General features: G+C 36.9%; 1 protein-coding gene across 1 annotated transcript in view; it reads left to right on the plus strand.

Moving 5' to 3' along the window:
* The window catches only part of MDFIC (MyoD family inhibitor domain containing), a 124336-nt gene that overhangs the window by 52202 nt on the left and 49040 nt on the right, over positions 1–23094 (plus strand). The window contains exon 4 of the mRNA XM_011937419.1: positions 1123–1245. Within this exon, the coding sequence (XP_011792809.1) occupies positions 1123–1245 (123 nt within the window). The remainder of the gene's footprint in view (positions 1–1122; positions 1246–23094) is intronic.

A 23094-nucleotide genomic window follows, 5' to 3' on the forward strand; every position in this document is an offset into this window, starting at 1 on the left:
TTCCACCTTTCTCCCATCTGGACTTTTGGAAATCCAACGAATCTTTTAAAGATCATCCAACATGTACCTTTTTCTCAGTGCTTTTCTTGATCTCTGAATCCTGATGAGTATTTTTGCTTCCTTTGAACCTCTTTGGTGATCTGGACCTCTCATAGCATGCATTTTACCTTATTGCCAGTTTGCTTGTGGCTTGACTTATGCTTCCCAAATACTTTACGTTTCCGTACATGTTGGTTTTCTCCCTGAGAACCCATAAACCCACCTGCGATTCTCTCCTCCTAAACACCCCCTTCTCGGAGGATGCATTACACAGTCCTACAGTCCTTGACTTTTTCTTCACTTTCTTTTTTTTTTTTTTTTTTTTTTTTTGAGACGGAGTCTCGCTCTGTCCCCCAGGCTGGAGTGCAGTGGCCGGATCTCAGCTCACTGCAAGCTCCGCCTCCCGGGTTTACGCCAGTCTCCTGCCTCAGCCTCCTGAGTAGCTGGGACTACAGGTGCCTGGTACCTCGCCTGGCTAGTTTTTTTGATTTTTAGTAGAGACGGGGTTTCACCCTGTCAGCCAGGATGGTCTCGATCTGCTGACCTCGTGATCCACCCGTCTCGGCTTCCCAAAGTGCTGAGATTACAGATTTGAGCCACCGCGCCCGGCCTTTCTTCACTTTCTAGAGAGAGAATGCTGTAGTTGCTTTCTATACCTCCTCACTACTCAGTCTCTCCTCATTCAGCTGCGGGCTGACTTTCATCTCTACCACTCATCAGAGCTTCTTCTCTTTCATTCCTTTCCCTGCTGCTCACCCCTCTACATGCATGGACTCACTCACTTTCATCCTTCCTGTAACGTTTCCACATTTCTCTATCATGGCACATCACTTGCTGTATTAAAATTACTTGTTTACTGTAAACTTAACAGATGAACATCTCTGGTTCTTTAATGTCAGGCTGATAGTAGGTGCTCAGTAAATACCTGTTACTGAGTCAATAACATAGGCAGCAGTCAATAGAGATAGACCTGTTCTATATCCTTACATTATGGCAGACTTGGAAGCATTTAGAAAAATGTATATGCTAAAAAAAGAGAAAAATATATAAATTCAATTATTAAATGTATCTTTTTTAATTCAGGAAAATGTGATAAAGACAATACTGAGAAAGATATAACTCAAGCTACCAATAGCCACTTCACACATGGAGAGATGCAAGACCAGTCCATTTGGGGAAATCCTTCAGATGGTGAACTCATCAGAAGTAAGTATTTTTAGAAAAAACTTTGAGTGATTTTGGGATACGACTATGATAATATATTCTTCGTTAATTGTCCCAGATAATTCTGCTACAAATTCGTAAATCAACAGAGTTTATCTAAAAGTGGTTGCATTCATATTTTAAATTACAGAGCTAAAGCTAGGTTATACATAATGCTGTCAGTGTTGTCTTTCTTCAGAAAGGAAGAATTGACCCGTAAATGTTGGACTCTATTCTCAGAGAGATTTAGTCAAAATTCAGTTCCTTTTTGAGTAGCAACTAAGTGGAAGTCAAACAACTCTAAGTATATGCGGATGGAGAAACTAACAAGAGAAAGATGGTGGAGCTAAAAGATTAATGCTACTGTGGTCTCTGTTCTCCTAGCTAACTGACTCTAAATTTTTTTTTTTGATTAATATTTTATCACTGTTGGTTAAAATTTTTTTGTGATATTCTTCTTCCTAAAATTGCATACAAAAGCTTTGGTCTATTTTCATGTTACTCTTTGAATGCCCTGCAATACGATGTCTTTTGGGTGCTGATCAGAATGCTGATCCAATATGATGTTCTGCTCTCGAGCTCCTGGAGCTTACGTTCTGGTCACTAAGTTCCCCTAGGTGTGTTCAAGGTGAATTTGCCATACAATGAATTATTGGACATAGCAAACACGTAGGTGTAAATATTGCTGCTAGGCCACACCTGGAAGAGCACAGAGAGTAAATCTTTTGATATTCCCCTTTAGAGTAACCAAAGTACCATGTTCCCTTCTCAGGTTTTCAGAGTGGGTAGAGGAGAATTTACTTCTGGGATCAAATGTTTATTTTATTTTTAAAACTTATTTCTTTAGTTTAAATAATTTCATACTATTGACCCTTTACTGTCTTCCACATTACACTTACTTTGAAACTTAGAACATTTCTTTCCTCTCTAGAATGCCTGTCTCTAACTGAAAACTAAACAAAATAAATTAGAAAAAAAGAAGGAAGAGTCCAACTTAGGAGAAAATAAACAACAACAATAAAAATACTATTGAAGGAAATTTCCAGGTTTCTAACAAAAACTCTAAAAATGAGTATGTTTTATGTTAATTTTAGGACCATTTGGTTTTTATACACTTTGGTCTTGGAGAAGGGAGTAGGAAGAAAGGAAATGAGACTCAGAAATTAGTGAGGAGGAAGATTTATATAGCTTTATCCAAAGACTCAAATAAACATTATTTCAAGTAAACATTTATCTCAAAAACATATATTGATTAGCTTTTATCTAATATTGACTCTGCTATTGTGAAACACATGATTTTGTGGAATAACTGGCCTATTTATCTCTGATTTCCTAGCAACCAGAGTTAGTGAGCACTAGAAGAAGTTCTAGAGACAATTTTACCTCTATCTGTTGGGAAGCAAAATGGTTTTCTCACTTTGTTTTTTCGGTTGTAACAATTTTAAGTGTGTGCTTCATTTAATTGGTTTATTTCCTTAATCTCTTTTCCTAGGGCCCACAGTAGGAAGAGTGAGTAAGATTTCTTAGAACAAGAACAATAAAAAGTACAAACACTAGGCCGGGTGCGGTGGCTCACGCCTGTAATCCCAGCACTTTGGGAGGCCGAGGCGGGTGGATCACGAGGTCAGGAGATCGAGACCTTCCTGGTGAACACTGTGAAACCCCGTCTCTACTAAAAATACAAAAAAATTAACTGGGCGTGGTGGTGGGCGCCTGTGGTCTCAGCTACTCCGGAGGTTGAGGCAGGAGAATAGTATGAACCCGGGGGGTGGCGGAGTTTGCTGTGAGCCAAGATCGCAACACTGCACTCCAGCCTGGGCAACAGAGCGAACTCTGTCTCAAAAAAAAAAAAAAAAACACTATTAAATAAGAATATGGAGAGTCATGCTAATTTGTTAAATGTGTTTATATTATTTGGTTAAGCTCATATTAGTCATAGAATCCGTACCATTAAAAAGAATTAATTAAAATGATTTACTCTGTGGTTTAATTGGTTAAGTGGGTATCAAATCAAATATATTGTAAATTGCATGAGTTTCTTTATTGAGATAATGATGTACCCTGTCCCTTGGGACTTTGGAACATTAGGAAACAACTGTCTAGTTTCTTACTAATATTCACTGAAGGAATGGAGCGATACAGAAATTTAAACCCCCCTCTGAAAGGGCTGCTGGGAAAACTGACAGATGAATGGATATACAAAAGATACCGGCCAAAGATAGCAATGCCACTCCTGCCTGAAACATAAGCTGGCAAGCATTTCCAAATATTGGTGGGTGAAATCTGACTCTGAATTTTGATTATAAATTTCAAAAACTCCATTTTTGTTATTTTCCCAGTCATGCTTTTCTAGACAAAGTCTACTTTGTTGGATCAACAGAAAAAAATTGGTATCTGGATTTGCAGAAGTGGAACATTTTATATCATCTTTAAAACTGACTCAATTCTGGATAGCATTTGAAAGTTTTGTACTGTGGTAGCTTCTGCTATTCCAACTCCTTTGATACTAAACTCTCAGAACTGCCTGACTTTCCTTCTTTGGCCTTCCCCACAGAGTCACTGGCCATCTCTGTGTAATTTAATGTCTGTCTGTCTGAACTCTGAAGTTAGGAAGATGTGTATTTTCCTCTTGCTTAAACATCTAGCACATTTTGGGGGCCCAGAAACTCTTTTGTAATAACAATAGGCCCTGGAAAAGGAGACTCTGGCTCAGAGCTTCATGGGAGGAGGGGAACATCTGTGTTGAGTCAGGCCTGGGCTGGCTCCCATTCCAGGAGTCCTGTGTGGCTCTCTGAGCACCGTGGAAGAGGCAGACAGCTGGCTCTCACAGAATTGATGTTAGTGTTCCCACTGTAGTGTGAGTTTGCCTGAATAGAGGGATCATCAGAAAAATGAGGCTGGCTGGGTGTGGGAACATTTTCAAATGCACAACCCACACATTTTCCAAGCTTCCATGGGTCAGCTCAGCTGCATACGCAACAAGTGAAGGAGAGAGACGCGGTCGAATGTGACTTCTTTTTCTTTACTCTTGAAAGCAGTGAGGGCTTGGCAGCTCGTGTCTCTGTTGTGCCAGGTGGCTGCTGCCTTCTTTGCGGGGCACTCAAGGCATAATTTATAGGGGACTGTTAGCTGTCAGTGTAATAAGGCTGTTTTTACTTTGCTGAGAATAACTGAGCTCTGGAAAGTCAAGGGAGTGGCTGCTTTGGAAATTGTATTCTAATTAAAGGGTGTATTCTCAGGCCTCATAAGGGATATTCAAGCTGAGAATAATTTCCAGATTATTCTGTGAACTTTAACCCTGACCTTAGCAGACCACCTGCTTGAACTCATACTTGGTTCATGCTCTACACAGAAGTTTGTACTTAGTCTGCTTTCCCTGGTCCACCTAGAAAACATTGCAGGTGGCAGGCCTGGGGTACTATGGTTTTTCAGGGTATGGATTTCAAATTGGTTGCCCTTGAATTGCTAACTTATTACAGAGAATACATTATGGAAGTAATAAATAAAAAGAGGAAATTCATGTGGAATCAAACATTTCGAATAAATAGGCCCCACACTATCTGGTCAGAGAATGCACATTTTGGTTCTCTTTCTTATGAAATTTAAATTTAAAAAGACAATTCCAGCCACTTAAATTTGTTTAAAAATTTCTAAACCAAATTAGTAAAGAATTAAAAACAATAAAGGTTTTATGAAAAAAAAGCTTATAATTGGATATTCTTTTTTTATTTTATGACTTTTTATCCTTTTTACAGTTCAAAAGACTTTTATATTCTCAGAACATATTTTGGTGTATAATTTAATTTCTGAAAGGTGGCTTGAATTTTTGGAATTTTTAAGAGCACCAACTACGCCTTTGGCTTTTCCCCTCAGATTAGGATGTATGGTATCATATATAATTTGAAGCTATGCCTTGTTTTAATTATCACTATTCCTCTGACTTAGTAAAATAAATGTTACAGTGAAGCGACACCATCAATTAATATTAATTTTTCTGTTTAACCCATAATATGCATAAACTGATAACAGGCAATAGGCAACATTTCATGTTTTAATTAGACAAGAAAAGGAACAGAAGCAACAGAAGCAACATTTCGATCTCAGTCTTTGGGGGGATTTCTAAGGTAGGAAGAAGTGTGTGTGTGTGTGTGTGTGTGTGTGTGTTACTGTGCTTACACTCAGGCATGTGTAATATTTTCCTTTAATTTAGGTCAAATTCTACTATTCTAATTATTTCCAATAGAGAGCTTACATTTTTCTTTGTTCCTCTTTATGAAGTGCCTCAGGTCTCTATCTCAGGTTTTTCTAGGTCTTTCTGAAAATTCTTATTAGTTAACTTTATCCTTGGACATTGCTTTTACATAAACGTCTCCTAATTCTAAATGTCATTACTTAACTCCAGAAATTTTCCTTAGCTTCTCTTCTGAAATAAATTTCCCATTAAATTAAACTATTTTGTTCAGCTAATTCTCTCCTTTGTGATTTTATAGAATTCCCATGATCTGAAGCAAAGTTAGAATGCTCTACTTAAATGGTAATCCCCATTCTATTTAACCCATTTATTCATTTTGAAGAGTTTTTAGCTCTCATAATAGTAAGCACTTAATTGGCAGTAGAATGCAAGCTCTTCTCCATCTCACAGTTGCTCACCCTTATGGAGCTGCTGTATCATGCCTTTTCACTCATCCTGCTACTTGAAACCTTTCTCTTGGCATCATCTGCATTTCCTCTCCACATCAACAGGCTCTGTTATTAGGAGCTCTATTATTTCTTTTCCTAGCCTTTGCCAACTTAATGCAGATCACCCTTTAATGCATACCATTTAATCACTTTAGGGAATGCCTCCTTCATGTAAAATACTGAAAGAAAAGCAGATACTCAGGTGTTCTATTTATATACTTAGAACATTTTTACTTTGTTGGTAAGGAAAGAGCATTGAGAGGTTTATATTAAGTTTATTTGACAGCTCTCCTTTGAAGGCACATTTCAGTAAGTGTTAATTTGGATTTCTTTAGAATTCACTTTATATGGAAAAGGCCATCAACCAGCCCCTAGATAACTATGACCTAGTTAAGACCGGAAGATACAGCTATCGTATTATGTTTCTTGGGTAATCTAGGTGTTTTTCCCTAATATTTCATGCTCATTCATTTTTGGGAGCACATACTGGAAGCAAGTAATTCTGACTTTTGCCTTGCTCCATGTCTTTTCCTCCTCCATTTGGCTCTCAGAAAAATTCTCTGTTTATTCAATATGTTGGACAAACAGTTATGTGACTGTGGTACACATGCTTTGATTATTGTTTTAGAGGAGGATGTTTATGGTCAGTTATTCCAAAATCAAACTAATCATTTGCATTCAAGGTTGGGTGGATAATCCTAAGTCATTTTTGATGGGCTCCTGTATTTATCTCATTGGTAAATGGCAACCATTAGGCTGTATTCTAGAATGGAGGTCAAGTTACCCGACACACTTCTTCTTAGGCTGCATTATTCTATCCTTATCTGGCTTCTGCCCAGAAATTGGGGAGAACCATTTCATTTTGAGCCGTTTTTTGTTTTGACCATTTAATGTTCAGGGGCTGAGAGGTCAATGGAAACTGACTTCCAGGAGTCAGACTGTGGCTGCATCATTACTTCTAATGCTAGGCCAGTTACCTACCCTCTGTGAGCTCTAACATCTCATTTTTAAAAGGGAGGTGCTAACACTTTATGCCTCATTGACATTTTGATGATTATACAAGAAAATACATATTGTATGCTTCCTTAGCACAGAGCCAAATGAGTAGGCATGTGCTGAATTTATTGGTTTTCATTATTATTACCCTTGAGCCCAACTATTAGTTCTAAGGCTCATTTTGTTTTATTTTTTCATCATGGCTCCATTGGGTTACATGTCCAGACAGGCTGGATCCAAAAGATCATGTCTTTCCGACACCTTTGATATTGTCTACAATAACCAGCACATTGATTGCTGCATGGTTTGTGCTTAATAAATGCATGATGACTTAAGTGTATTGAATTAATGAGGGGGAGGGAAGAGATGCTTTACCTACCTTGCCTGTATTATTTCAGATGTTAAGGTCCTGAGATGAAGATTCTAAATCACTACAGTATTCCATTTATTCTTTCTAACTCCCTTCTTACTCCCAAGCTGCATATGGTTTATTCATGTCAAGTTTGAAGTATGTATAGATGACTTTTATGATATTAAAGCAATCAAGTTCTAAATTTGACTATCATTTACTGATAAGGCTACTTTGAAGAGTTTTCAGTGAAGTTCTTATGGTAGTGCTCTGTATAACATTCATTTTCTGAGGAGGTGAATAGAAATGACACTTTCTTTATGGCCTTTTTTGCATCCCATGTTCCTTAGTTTTCATGCCTACCCATAAGAAAAAAAAATCGAGACAACCTTAGTTCCCTCCCTGCCTTTTGTGTCCCTCCCTCCAGCTTGGATGGACTTTCCTTCCATCCTTCCTTCTCTCCCTCCCATTCTTTTGTCTTCCTTTTCTTCTTCTTTTCTTCTTTTCCTCTTTTCTTCTTCTTTCTCATATTATTCTCTGCCTTTCTAACAGATATGTGTAGTCCTACTGCATATGTAGATATTGTTCATCCGTATAAAGGTATATATAATGAAGTCCATTACTATTTAAAGATTGTAATTGGTAATAAATTCGTTCTCATATTTACCTCTACTTGTCTGATTTTGTAAATTGGAATTTTCTCATGGATTTTAATGAGTTGTGAAATAACAAGTTATATACAAATGAATTTGCAGAGCGTAAGAAAGAAAGGACTCCTTTGCAATTTATGGAAGTAAGAAAGAAAAAGACTGCTTTGCAATTTATGGATATTTCTATGTATACTTCTCTGTGTTTTCCCCAAACAAAGCTCCTTTTTGTGTTTTTCTAGATACTTTCCATTATGCTTAAGTGATTGGATTTGTTTTCATGAAGATTGGATAAGAATATTATTAAAGTGCTTTGTATACCATAAAGCGCAATGTGTGTTGTTATTGTTGTCTTATTATCATTAATATCATTACTCTAATCTATTACTTTACCTTTCAGTTTTATTATATTCCATGACATTTGATTTGTAATCTATATCCTACTTCTTTGGTTAAAGGTTTTTAATCTCTTCCTGTTATTCCTAAATTATTTGGGTCATTATTGGGGGAAATGAGATGGCATTAAAGTGTAAGTGGTGGACAAGGGCTCAGTGAGGAGGTAGATTTATTCCTCTCCTATTTGAGAGTGTTTCTGAGCCTCAGGAAGGAGCCGAGGCTTGGGAACTGGCTTAGAGATCATCCCAAAAATGCTAACCACTGAAGAAATAAATAACATTTAATGATCAAGACCACAAATGCTGTGGTCTAGATAATTTTAGTTCTCAAACCTCAAACTTCCTGCATCTGAACACTCTGTGAACTTAAAGATAAATTATGTTTTTGCAGATTGTGTTGTTTTATTGAAATTTGTGAATTAGGAATTAAAGTATAATTTTAAAAACAAAATTAAAAATTGATTACATGAAGACTGAATGTTAATGGTTTACCAACTGCATTATGTTGGAGATACAGTGACGGGTGTGGGTTCTTCATTCAAAGTTTACAGTCTTGTGGGAGAGACAATTTATTGTGATATGATAATGTGTATTATGAGTGCTCCAGTGGGGAAGTGCAGGTTGTGGTAGGTTCTCATGGGATAACACAAACCCTAATGTGGGGAGAGGGCCAGAGAGAGCTTTCCAGTAGAACTGTTGTCTGTGATACCTAAAGGGCGTCCACCAACTGAAGCCGTTCATGGGAGGGGCTGAGGATGGGGTGTTAAAGCCCAAAGCACAGCACACCTACAGTTCTAGAGGTAAGACAGGACATGGCCGTTTTCAGGAGAGCTGGGGAAGTTTTGTGTAAACTGGGATGTAAATGTTAGATGAGGCGTAGAGAGAGATGAGAGAGAAAGAATCTGTTAAAGACCTAAGGGAAGATAGAAAGTATTGAAGGGAGTAGTGACCTAATCAACAGTGTGTTTTAGTTCGGCTACAGTTTAGGATGATGACTCTTGAAACACTGAGAAAATAAATAGGAATGGGAAGGACTGAAGGCATTAAGAGATCAACTGGAAGACTGTTGTGTAATCCCTCTGAGAAAGGAAGGTGTCTTGGAGTGGGGTAATGACAGGAAGGATTACAAGGAGGAGATGGATTCAGCTTTCTATTGGGTGTAGTCAGTAAGACGTATAGGGTGAAAGGAATTACAGGTGCTGAGAGTGAGGCCAAGGTTTTAGTTTGGACAAGTGATAGTTGTGATGAAATGACAGTGGGGCAAATGATTTGTGGATGTTGTCCAAAGAGGGTGTGAAGTGATGAGCTATGGCGATAAAATGTGTAGGGAAGGAAATAAAGACAAGAAGGCTATCACAAATAAGAAAAAACATCAGAGGGGTTAATAGTCCATAAGTTCCCTGTTGTTTCAGAAATAAAACAGGTATAGATATATAGATAAATAGAAAATATGGGAAGAGAAGATGCAGTATGAGAATGAGAAGTATGAATTTAAGATTTCTGAGTTGGAATAGCCTCAGGGAAGGTAAAGGCTCAAGTATAGTCATAAGGAGGATGAGTGACTGAAATAGTTTCTCCTGAACTAAAAGTGCTATATTCGGAAAAGGCTGCCTAAAAATTGCCATGTATAACAGTCGGGGAAGAGGAGATCTAGAGGTTTCTTTTAATTAAATATATCCAATAATAGCTAAAGCTGGGTTTTTATCAATGTTTCTTGAATTTCAGATGCCTCATTGAACCTTAAAGGTTCAGGAGTGGCCAGGCACAGTGGCTCACACCTGTAATCCCAGCACTTCGGGAAGCCAAGGCATGAGGATTGCTTGATTTCAGGAGTTTGAGCCAAGCCAGGGCAATATAGTGAAACCCTGACTCCATAAAACAAAACAAACACACAAAACAATCATTAGCTAGATATGATGGTGCCTGCCTGTAGTCCCAGTTACTTGGGAGGCTGAGGTGGGAAGATAGCTTGAGCCTAGGAGGTCGAGACTGCAGTGAACTGTGATTGCATCACTGTATTCCAGCATGGGCGACAGAGGGAGACCCTGTCTAAAAAAGAAAAAAAGAAAAGAAAAGAAAGACAAATGGTTTAGAAAAAATAGCCAGTTGGTCTGGTCATCTCTGGTTCTTTGCTGCTTTGGCCAAGTGTCAGTCACCTGCTGGGGATGAATGGAATAGTAGTTTGATATTCTCTAAGGTGAGGTCCCTGAAATAACTGGGGAAAAAATACAGATTTTTTTTGAACCAGTCTTCATTATTGTAAGATTCTAAAGAGTCTTCTCCATTTAGTCTAGTAGATATACAAAATTATAATTAAAAAAAAATGTGAGTATGTGTGTGTGTGTGTACACATATGTATATGAAGGAAAGATTAACATCAAATTATACATGTGTGTTTATTTTTTTCTTAATGCAAGATATAGATCCATTTCCTCACAATAGTTACCTTTAGGGAGTTAGATGAAGCTGAGTGAAAGCATATGGGTGAAGAGGACTCCCACTTAATATTCTGTATTCTCTTTTCTGTGTTTTTTTTCCCCATGAAGTGAATTATTTTATTATATTAAAACAAAAATATTTTTAAAAGAAAATTATCTCATGATATGGCAAAATATCAGGGTGGGGTACCAGCTCTTCAAAGTAGCATTAGAGCCCAATCACCTGTAGAAGATGCTTCAGGTTATGGGTAGACCAGGACGTTCAGCTTCCTCCAGGTTCTGTAGGAGACAGGACCAGCTAAGTGATTTGGAAGATGGAGGACAGTGCAGAATGAGAATGCAGGGTCTCTTGTTAAAACATTGTTACGAATTTCAAGAGAACAACAGCAAAACATTAAGCCAGGCATGGGAGTCCTTATAAGTACAGGGCTTTCCACAACTGCATAGTTTCACACCCATGATGCTGGGCCTGGCTGTAGGCATTGAAGGAGTGGGACTCCATTTCTGGTAAACATAAAGTAACATTCTGTGTCTATTTTATAATTGTTTTATCAGTAAATTCCAAGAATTCAGGAAAGAAGGAGTTTTTCTAGGCTTGGGCAAATCAGTTGCTATGCTAGTCACAAAGGTGAGTAACTTGTATAGCTATGTGAAACAATTGCCATGAGCAAGCTCCGGAAGGCAGTGGTTCTCAGCTCTTAGCTGGCCACAGCCAGCCAGCAGAAGGCAGGGAAGACCTGCTTCCAGTTTTATCCAAGGCTCAGTACAGCATGTAGGGGTCTATCAGAATGAGAGGGGCTGGTGGAAATCCCTCTCTAGCAAGCTGAGAATCACTACCTGATTTGCCCCCCTCCCTTGTTTTTTTTTTTTTTTTTTTTTTTAACAAGTCTTTAAGGAGTTAGTGACAAATCCATGCTCCACAGTTTTCCACCAAAGGCTGGATTTTTTCCAGGTCCCTGAGTTCTGCAGCAAGATACCCAGAAGTCAAGGGAAATCTCTTCTAAAACACACAGATGCTGTCTTAGAGGGTGAAAATTACGTTAAAGTTAACCATAGAAGAGAGTGGGTAGAGAAATTTGTTCTGCTTTGGAACATTCTTTAATTAAGTATATTTTCCATGGTTCATGAGAACTTGTGAGAACTCCTATTAGGAAATTTAAGAGAAAAAAAGATTCCCACCATCTGAAATTGTCATGAATAATTGATTCATGCCAGTGTGATCATAATAAGATTATACTTCGGATGCTGCCCATCATTCCCTGTCTATGAAAAAAGATATTAATGTATCATTTATGTGTAGGCCTGTCTTTGCAGGTTATCTTCACGATATTCCTTCAGCATTGCAAAGGCGCTGTCATAATTACAAAGGAGACTGATAATGTAGGCAGCAGTGGCAACAACAACACACCCAACGAATGGTGTGATTATTAATAATTACCATTTTCTTCCTATTCTTTGTGAGTTGAGTTCTTATTATTACGCTTCTCCCATATTCAGTAGATTTTTAAGTCTTATCAAATGGTTTTGTGCAAAAATATTTACTACTGAACATGGAAGATTAAACCTATATTCTTACATATTTAAGTTTTCAGTATTTTAGCCAATTTGTGATAGTTGATTTTTAGTCTAGCTTTACATATTTTAAAGAACAAGAACAAGTCATTCAGCATGTTTTATTCAAATACATATAAGTTGTTTTTTGATTTCCAAATAAAAGGTTGTCTTTTAAATTTATTAAATTTCAAAGATTTTACCCCAATGAAATAAAAAAATAGGTATGTATAATAAAATATTTTTTAAAAAGAGGATTGGAATAATATTGAGTTTTGCCATAAAAGCTACATGTGTTTGGACTAATTCATAGTAGACTGAACAATTTCAGGCTACAAGAACTTCTGATTATTTCAACATTAAATTTGAAGCTAGTTACCAATCTGGGTCCTGGATAGTTGATGTGAAGGGATGTTGATATTATATTAATTCTCAGGTGTCACAGACAATCAAATAGCAGTACCTTAGTCAATCAGTCATTGTATGAAACGGTGTTAAGTGTGATATGGCTGTGACTTTTTATGCCTTCGGCTCCACTTTCTAGCTATGTGATCTCTTCTATAGTTGTTCCTTCGATATCCATGGAGGTTTGGTTCCAGGGCCCCTGAGCATACCCTAATATTCGGATGCTCAGGTGCCTTATATGAAATGGCATGGTATTTGCATATAACTTATGCATATCTTCTAATATACTTTAGATCATCTCTAAATTACTTATAATACCTAATACAATATAAATGCTATGTAAATACCTAATACAATGTAAATGCAATGTAAATGGTTGTTGTACTGTATTGTCTAGGGAATAATTTAAAAAAAAATTTGCACATGTTCGGGATAGTTACAAACACCTTTCCCCCACTGCTGGATATTTCTGATTTATATCAAAATATAAATATTGATTGACTGAATCCACAGATTTGGAACCCATAGACACAGGGAGCTGATTTTAGTGTCTTATTTGCCCTTCTAAGTCAGGACTTTCTAGTCTCAGACTGATGTGGAGATTCTTTTCAGTTCTTTGAAATCACATTGATTCTTGACTTCAAGTCTAACAGCTATACCTATTTCACTCATTCCACCCTACACAACATATTGATATATCTTGAAATTTTTTATTATGGAGATCTGCTCCATTCTAAGGTTTTGAAACCAGAAATTCACATTCTCATTTCTCCCTGTCTTTTTCCTTAATAATAATTGTGCCTAATCTGCTAATTATGTTCTTTTCCTTTGTAGTATCTTATCTCCTTCTCAACTTCACCTGACTGTTTTCATGGTCAACTGGAATCTGCAAATGATCTTTCATGATCTCCCTACATTCCATAATCTTATGGCATTTCTGCCATGCTTATGCTGAAACTATGGTAACAGACCACTCGTCGGTCTTCTCACTTCAGGTTCTGAGCCTGTGGGGCATAGAGGAAGAGTGTTATGTAGTGGAAGGATTAATTATAGAATAAATATGTGTTCTCTAAACTCAATTGAAATGTCTCTGCTTCTCAGTTTTTAGTTGGTTTCCATTTTTGGTTCATTCTTGCCTTTTGATTTTATGACACTTACTGTTCTATAAGAATTCAGATTATATTCTAGTCCTCTCATTTCTGGGTCATTGTAGTTTACATTTAAGCATAGCTCTTAGTAGTCAAATCCAGTTCTTGTCTATATGCCTGATACCTCAAGCCATCTTGGTCTGTATCCTGGAAGAATTAGTAAATACTACTACAATAGTGGTTTGAGACTGATAGGTCATGTTTCTCATTTAGTGCAGTGGGCTCTTCTCAGTCCTTATTCTATCTGTAGCATTTGACAGGCCGTTTTCTGCTTGAAATTCCTCACTATCTTGCCACTCCCCTCACCCCTTTCTGCCTCTATAGTTCATGTTGACTTCCTTTCAGTCTCTCAGATGCCACTGGGTTCCTTTCTGCCTCTTGTCTTTTGCATACCAGATATTCCTTCAGGTTTGTCCCTTCAGAAAGGCCTTCCCAGACCCCCATCTACAATGGCTTTTCCTATTTCTCACAATGCCCTTTCCTTTTTAGCTGTTGCCACAGTTCGTAATTTATTTGTGCAATTCACATGTCTAATGTCTGCTGGCTCTAAGTTGTACCCCAAGCCATCAGCATAATTCCAGGACGACAGTAAACTTTCATTAAACAAATTTGGATGACAGATTTTAAAAATTAAAATAAATTGATTTTTTTCTCTACTGCTTCCTTTCATGAACTTTTGCCATAGCCAAAATATGTTACTTGCGCCTCTGTCCACTTGTCTAGTATTTTTCTTTTCCCAGGCTTCACTCATGTTACCTGTCTCTCCATGTCTCTTGCCCAACAAGCAAGGCCCGTGTGATTTCCGCCTCATCTGGGACTTGCAATGTTTAACTGTATCTCTCCTAAAGGACTCATTAATTTCAAAATTGTAATAAAGGTGTTTATGACCCTCTTCTCCATTACTGGACTGAAGGCTCCTTAAGGGTAAGATTGGTGTCTCATTTAGCTCTGTAGCCCCCACATCCCTCAGCCCAGAGCCATGCACATAGTTTTCCCCCAGTACATTTATGTTAATTGTTGAATAAATGAAAGTCTTTACCTTTTGACTACATTTAGCGTCTCTGTAGGAGACTGACAGCTTTCAATTAGTTAAGCTATGGTAATTTGTTTAAAATGTGGATTGACTATCTTTACTTCTCTTAAGGAGCTAATTTTCTCAGTCCACAGTTCATGCATATTAAAGGATGTTTTTATTAGTAATATTAACAGTGTTATTACCATAGCTTTTTACAGTTAATGAAGTTTTTCATATATTGATCTAACCTGGCTTATCAGCAGCTCAAGCATATGGGATAAGTGTCATTATTATTTATCGATAAGACTGAGCTCAGAAAAGTCAACCAACTGGCCTAGGGCCATGCAGCTAATATCTTGTTTTTTCAGCATACAGCTTTAACCCTAGAGTGATTCTCAAATAGAGAGTGGGGTAGAGAAGGGTAGGGAAAGGACTTTGTGATGTATATGGTCCTCTAGAGAGTGTTGGAATCATAGGAGAGGGGACAGTTTTTCCAAGTTATAACCTTATTCCAAGCTCCCAATTCTAGTACACTTTCCTAGTTGAAACTTACTGCTCTTTTACCACCAATATTAATAAGACTGCATTCTGCCCTTGTGTTGGCAAGAGAAAAGTTGGAAAAATTGCAGTATACCGTACTCCTTCAGAAAACCATCTTTGTTGTGCTAAATTCAAAACAGTTCTTGGGCTTAATATATAATATATATGTATATATTTGGCATCTTAGAAAGAAGGCTTTTTTATTCTTTAATAGCATTTACTTATTGCCTCCTGGAGAACTTGGTCTCATTCCAATGGATAGGTAGAGAATCTTAGCATACGCCATTTTTAATGTGTGATAGATACGCATTTTCCTTCTGCAGCAAGGCAAAATCTTGATAACTGAAGTGATGATATGAGGTGGGGTAGGCATTATGATTCTATAGTCATATCCTTTTGTGTGAAATAATGGTTCTCAACTCTTTAACTTAGATTAAAATACATATTGATGTGCAGAACCCACCCTAGGCCCATGAACTTAGAATCATTAGGGGTAGGGCTTGGGCATTTGTAAGCCCCCAGGTAATTCTGAAGGGCAGCACAGATCAAGTATTAAGGTTTTTGACTGAAAATATTGTCCTAAAACAAAGCTTGAAAAATAAGTTGAATATTAGTCACTTATTTAAATACTTAAAGACCTTGTTTCAGAAAGTGGTTTCTTACAGTTGTGACTGATGGCCCACAGGAACTGATAGGTATGGCTCTCTGTTTGGGATAGTCCATGTATTGGCTCCTTGGCTTAACCCTTGGCTCTTTTGGGAAGTTGTTTTCTCAAGAGATGTCAGCATTGTTCAGAATGTGTTTCTTACTTTTAGTTTTACTTTGTAACACTTTTACCTAAGTTTTGTAATATTACAAAAGAATGATTATAATTTGCACAGGTAGTCTGGCTAAATGGTACAGTGAAAGGACTTCAAAATCCTTCAGATGTAGTCATAAGAAATTATTTTATTATCTTAAGATTCTTGATATATTAAATTGAAATCAAGGTTTATGTTATATATGAGTAAAGTTTTTAAGGATGAAAACTATTTTGCCTATTTTTCCTGAAGAATGACAGACACCTGCTTCTTTCATCTTCCTTTGACACTTTGTTCCTGAATTGGAGTAAACTGTGTTTTTTAGTTAAAAATTTCCGAAATAAGCAGCCTTCCAATGAAGTGTTTGTAGATATATTGGAAATAATGTCTCCTTAACTATTATAGCTAGAGTTTGTTCTTGGTGTAAAGCAAAGTCTCTTATAATAGAGATACAGTTTACCTAAGAGTCATATTAATAAGTAGAAAAAAAAATCAGCTTTTTGAATAATATATGAATTCATATGGTATCAGTGGTATCTAGGCATTTGGGACAATACATAATTAGTTTCAATTCCCTTTGAGAGGGAGATGTGGATGTTAAAATAAATCGCTGATGAAGCAAATACTTTGGAGAACAGTGTATTTCAAAACTGTGCAATATCAGCTTTTTCTTTCAGATGGCATGGAAATATAGCATAAGACTAAGAAGATTTATTAGGGGCAGCTTTAAGCCATTCTTACTGTATAAAAGTCCATAGTTTGCTTGTTTAGGAGTAGTTACCAAAACAAAGATAATAGCAAATATTTATAGGCCTGCTAGGAAAACGTTGCATCTGTACAACTTTTGGCACCATTGTGGTCAAATAAGCCAATAATAATTATTTGCTTGTGTAAGAATAATCTGTATCACAGTATTTAAGCATTTAATAGGGCTTGGTCATTTAATTATTAAAAGTTACTCTTTTATTAAAAAGTGAGTCATGGACTTACTCCAGAAAAACTAACACTCATAAGGTAGGATTACTTGTTGTGAAATAAATATGTGCTGAGAAACAGCAGAAGGAACACAGCTTGTAATAAGTTGATTTTATTAAAAGTGAAGAAACTGCCTCTGTGGAAGGAACTATTTAGCTACCAGGAATAAATATTATAAACTAAACTGTTCTTGCAGAGTAGAATTCTAATCACTCTAACGTTGAGGGAGTTCCTTCAATGACTTTGGTGTTTCTGTGGAAACTAGGATACAACATACACAGTCCATGTAGTATAAGACCATATGCAAGCACAGTTTACCATGTACTCTGGATTTTTTGGAGACACACAAACAAAATACTCTCTTTTTATTTTTTGCACAATTCTGTGAAGTCTTTACTCTGAAATTGATGAAGGTTATCACCATTACCTTAAATATGTTTAAAACTATTTTCCTGGCTGGGCGTGGTGGTTCACACCTGTAATCCCAGCACTTTGGGAGGCAGAGGTGGGTGGATCACCCGAGATCAGGAGTTCAAGACCAGCCTGGCTAACATGGTGAAACCCCATCTCTACTAATAATACAAAAATCAGCTGGGTGTGATGGTGCACGCCTGTAATCCCAGCTACTTGGGAGACTGAAGCAGGAAAATTGCTTGAAACTAGGAGGCAGAGGTGGCAGTGAGCTGAGATCACACCATTGCACTCCAGCCTGGGTGACAAGAGTGAAACTCCATCTCAAGAAAAAAACAACAACAACAAAATAACAAACAAGCAAACAAAAAAATGATTTTCCCTAAAATATGCAGCCCATTACTTAGCTAAGGATTCAACACTCCTTGTTTGTCATCTTCCTCAGGTTTGCTTATTTTGATAAACACTGGGTTCATGATCAGTTCCTTGTCCTCTTTAAGCCTAGAGGAAATGAGGGTTTTGTTGTAACACTCACTGGGAAGACGTCTTCAATTTTATTTGTTTGTGTTATGACTTCTACAGTGTTAAAGTAAAAATGTTTAAATGATACAGTTCACAGAGTACATGTTTAACGTGCAAAAAGTACAAATGTGTGGGAGTGTTCATTTTCTGAATTTAATTTTTCATTTTACTAAAAATGAACAAACACAAGACCAACTATTACTTATTGAGCCTAAAAAAACAAAACTAGATAACTAAGCTCTCAGAGTCAGAATGTACAGCTCTGGCATGACTGAGTAGGTGTGATCATAGCCTGGTCAGTAATAATGACAGATTTTAGTGTCCATTTTAGTGTTTGAAAACTAAATTACGGTGAATTGAAAAATGGGTGGTTTATAGTCCTAGAATAGTATTTCTCAGAGAGCAAAGAAGACATTAAATCATTTGGGGATGGTTTTATTCTTCTTCCTCTTAATCGAAGGTGTAGTGTCATTTTCACATCTTTTTACATTAGTACAAATGTGAAAATATTTGTGAAAGTTCTCTTGGAAGACAGGCTCATTATCATGTGCATCTCACCTTTTGACAAATTTGCATGATATTGTTTTGGCATACAACATTAAAACTTAGTCTTTTGGAAAATGCCATAAAGAAGTTTCATTATTCAGATAACTTAATTTCAACTTAGAGAGTTTCCAGTCAGTCAGGCCTATTGCATTCCACTCTAGTGTGCCTTGGGAAATAACTGCTGAAATTCCACACACATAATGATTATGTAGGAAGACTTTGGAATAAGTGGAAGCCTCAGTGACTATAGACAGAAACATAGAATGGTGCTTTGAAAAAGAATATTGGAAGGCACACCTGTGGTAAGCTAATTATCTTGACTCCCACATTCTAAATAGACGACTACTACTACTACTAATAATAATGCGACTGGAAGAAAAGTGAAAATAAAAGAATGATTAAAAATGTACCTTTCTCATCAGCCACTTCCTATTTAATAGGAGTGAGGTTCCTAGTTAGACATTGTAAAGGTGCAGGCAGCACATAACACCAGTGTATACTGAAAGACTATGCGCACCTAGAGAAGGTGAAGTGTGAATACTAATCCTCACTAAAACTTACTCACTGTGGGACACTGGGTGAGTCACTTTGTCTTTTAACTTTAACTTTTGCATCAGTGAAATGTACTTGGAGAAAATCCCTTTCCTCACTACCTCATGGGGTTGGTTAAGGGTCAAATATGAAAATCGAAATGGAAATATTTTGTTAAGTCTCAGAGTCTCTAGATGGATATGAGTTACACAGAGTGATGGGAATAACCAGCACTTGGTTAAAGAAAGAAGTACAGGCCTTTGTGAGTTATGCCATGGAAAGCATAGAACCTCTTCCTTACTGCATTTTCAGGCTGATCCAGAGATGCTAAGCAAAGAACCAGGGAGAAAAGTAGAGCCTGGCCCCTGGATCCTCTCACTGATTATCCAAGAGTAAGCGGGAAAGAGTCTAGTAGGTGTACCATGGCCTTTTTAAAATATAGTCTTTAAAAACCCCACAAACACATATCAATAAGGATTTCTAAATATGAGAAAATGAGCTACTGCACTGAATAGACCCCTTTTATTTCAAAATTAATTTTCACTTTTAAATATAATGAAAGATCTTGATCAGATAGAAAAATATACACAAGAATATTATAAGCACCAATATTATAAGCACCAATGTCCCAGACACTCAAATTTAGTAAGTGAACATTTTGTCAAATTTTCTGGAGTTTTTTTGTTTGCCTCTTAGGAAATAAAACGTATTTTGTTCAACATGCAGATTCAATATGTATATTCTATGGTTTTTGAAATTCCACTTAAATTATAGTGAATTAATAATACATTTTAAAAAGACATATGTGTAAGGAGAGGCATAGACAAGGAAACAATAGTGGATCAAATATGTCAAGACATTTCTTGAAGACAGCAAGTAGATGGAGAAATAATAACTGATTTTGTAGTTCTGAAAATCTGGAACCTAAATGTCAATATGACACAAAACACAGTACTAGCCCCAAAGTCTCAAGATTTGGAGGACGCAAGGCTCTTGGAAGATGGGATGAAATTTAGACTTGAGAAGAAGAGTGTACAAGATTTGGAATATCAGGTTTCCTCCACACGACCCCTGCCCGCTCTGGGCACTAGGCATAGCAGAGCAAGCATGGAAGTGTCGTACTAAACACAGGGCACTCAGTGAAATCGACTATCTAAAGGATGAGACACAATCCTTTTTTCCAACAACACATGAACACTCCTAACCTCTTTCTCTCTTGATCAGTGATAGCCATGAACCAGAGATTATGAATTAGAGAACATGTTAGTTTTCATATTCTCTTTTATTCCCTAGTTTTTTAACTCGAAGCAAAGAAAGGAAGAGATTTAATCTTACCTCCCTTTGAGCAGGGACACAAATCCAAACCATGTCACTCCTGCAGGTTAATTTCACGGTAACTGAATGTTTCTACTGAAGATATACCTTCTGCCTTCTCTTACTTGTTTCTCTAGAAAAAGAAAATTTTAATAATGATGTTGATAAATATTATTTAGATGGCTTAGATTCTGAATTGCAAGGCATAATGAAGTGAGTCCTTACATCGATTCTTTCCGTATTTTTTTCTTGCTATCATGTCATGTACACATTGTTTTTCTACATGTTGACAATGTATTAGGAATCCATACTCTTGTAATTTAAAGATAGGGAAGGTGATCAAGAGATCAGCGTGTTCAGCTTCTGAGTTTCTGAATTGACAAATTGAAGCAGAGAAGTAAGCAGTTTGCCCAAGAATACTCAAACAGTGGCAGAGCCAGAGCTGTAACTTTTGAAAATGATCTTTGATAATCAATGAGAATATGTAGTAATCACTTGCAATTTGTAAACCATGATATGGGATTTGAAAGGCTATATTAATAGAAAATAATTACTTGAAATTAATGGGAATTTTTAAGTTCCCAGATAGATAGACATTTAATTCACTGTCAAGTTGCCCATTTTGTTCTCCCATAAGGTTTTGACTTTATGGTAAAAACTGCCCTTGGTCATCATTCTAACCATACATGCTTCCAGTATTAGAATTATGATTCTCCAGTGAAGTTCATAAGGCAGGAGACATTAAGAATCTCTGGAGGAGGAGTCTGTTTTTTGAACCACACAGGATATTACTAAAGGATGTGCGGTGCTCAGATAAACTCTGTGGAGTTGGAAAAAGGTTGAGAACTACTGCTGGAGAATTATGTGTTTTAATTGAGTAAAGGAACCAGATTTATGAAATTAGACTAAAATATGAAGATAGATATAAATCAGAGTAATAGTCTCCTTTCTAAAATCTGAGCAGATTCATAAGAATGGCAACATGATTCCCTCACAACTATTCATTTCATTATTAAAGAGCATCAAATCATTCATGCTATTCTCTCTAGCCTAAGAACAATTTTCACTCAATTTCAAAAAGGCTTGTATATTTCAGAGAAATGAATGTATGTGTTTCTTTCTTGGAAAGTAATTAAAGTATAAAATTTCTATAAGTGTTTTCTAATATTCCAAATTATGGTTGCATTTTACATTTATATACAGTTGAAGGCCTCTTTATGTAACTTCGAGGAACATTTTATTGAGAGTGTCTTAGTTTGCAGTAAATATTCAAGCCAACTTCTGGTCAGTTATACTGAGAGTGGTCTTATAAATGAATAATTTATGATAGTAATGGCTTATATGGTAAATAAGCACAATATTTGGAAGATTATTGCCGGGACTGGTTTATGGAAGTACATTCTGTGATTTTTCTAATATATTTGTTAATGTTTATAATTTGAATTAGGCGATAAATATACAGTCTAGAGGACAGTGTGTGCATTCTCTAGCCACACTGGCTTCCCATCAGGTCAGCAAATGTGCTGAGCCTTGTTCGGCTTCAGGGCTTTGCAGGTTAGTCTGGTCTGAGACCTTTGCAGGTTGTTAGTCTGGTCTGAGACGCTGTTGCTCCTTGTCTTTGTGAGGGCCCTTCCCTTTCAGATCTTTGTTGAAACGCCGTTCCTCGCCGTCCAAACTAACAAATTTCCTTTGATATTCTCTCTGCCAGTAGTACTTTTATACTAGTTGCCGTAATTTAAAATTGTGTATCTATTATCTGTTTGTATGTTTTTGAGGCAAGATGTGTCAGCCTGTCACCCAGGCTGGAGTGCAGTGGCACAATCATTGCTCACTGCAGCCTCAACCTCCTGGGCTCCAGCCATCTACCAGCCTCAGCCTCCCGAGTAGCTAGGAGTACAGGTACGTGCCACCATGCCTGGTTAATTTTATTGTTTTTGTAGAGATGGGGTCTTGTTACGTTGCCCAAGCTGGTCTTGAATTCATGGCCTCAACTGATCCTCCCAACTTGGCCTTCCAAAGTGCTGGGATTACAGGTGTGAGCCACTGTGCTGGGCTTTGTATACTTAGATGTTTAGTGTATTTTTGTTTACCTTTATTTAACTCATCTTAGCACTGTGTCTGGTTCTTACTAGATAAATGTATGGTTAAAGAATGCATAACATAAACAAAACATAATGCTATATATAATGGGTATTTCCACTTCCTGTTTTTCTTCAAGTGCTGAAATCTTTTTATTGTTTTATTTTTTTATTAGCTTCATGTATTATTCATGGGTTTTTGTCTACTGTTGGAATACAGAGTTATATTTTTCTAACTATTAATGGAATTAATGTGAGGTCTGTGGTGATGAATACATATGACATTGTCATTTTTCCAACTCATTTAACTTAGAAATAATAATTGGCGTTGTGAATTATGTGCGTGGGATGGTTTATCGGGGTTTGAAAGAGGCAGGCACTTGCTACAGGTTTTAAAAATCATCAGGCTTAAGCAGAAGAAGCGTTGTATCAGGGAACTACAGGGATAAGGCAATTGCATTATTTTTCTTAATTTGCTTTTCTAGGTAAGCAATATGTACTTATTAAGATT

Source organism: Colobus angolensis, unplaced genomic scaffold (assembly GCF_000951035.1).
Source record: "Colobus angolensis palliatus isolate OR3802 unplaced genomic scaffold, Cang.pa_1.0 Scaffold163, whole genome shotgun sequence".
NCBI classification, from domain to species: Eukaryota; Metazoa; Chordata; class Mammalia; order Primates; family Cercopithecidae; genus Colobus; species Colobus angolensis.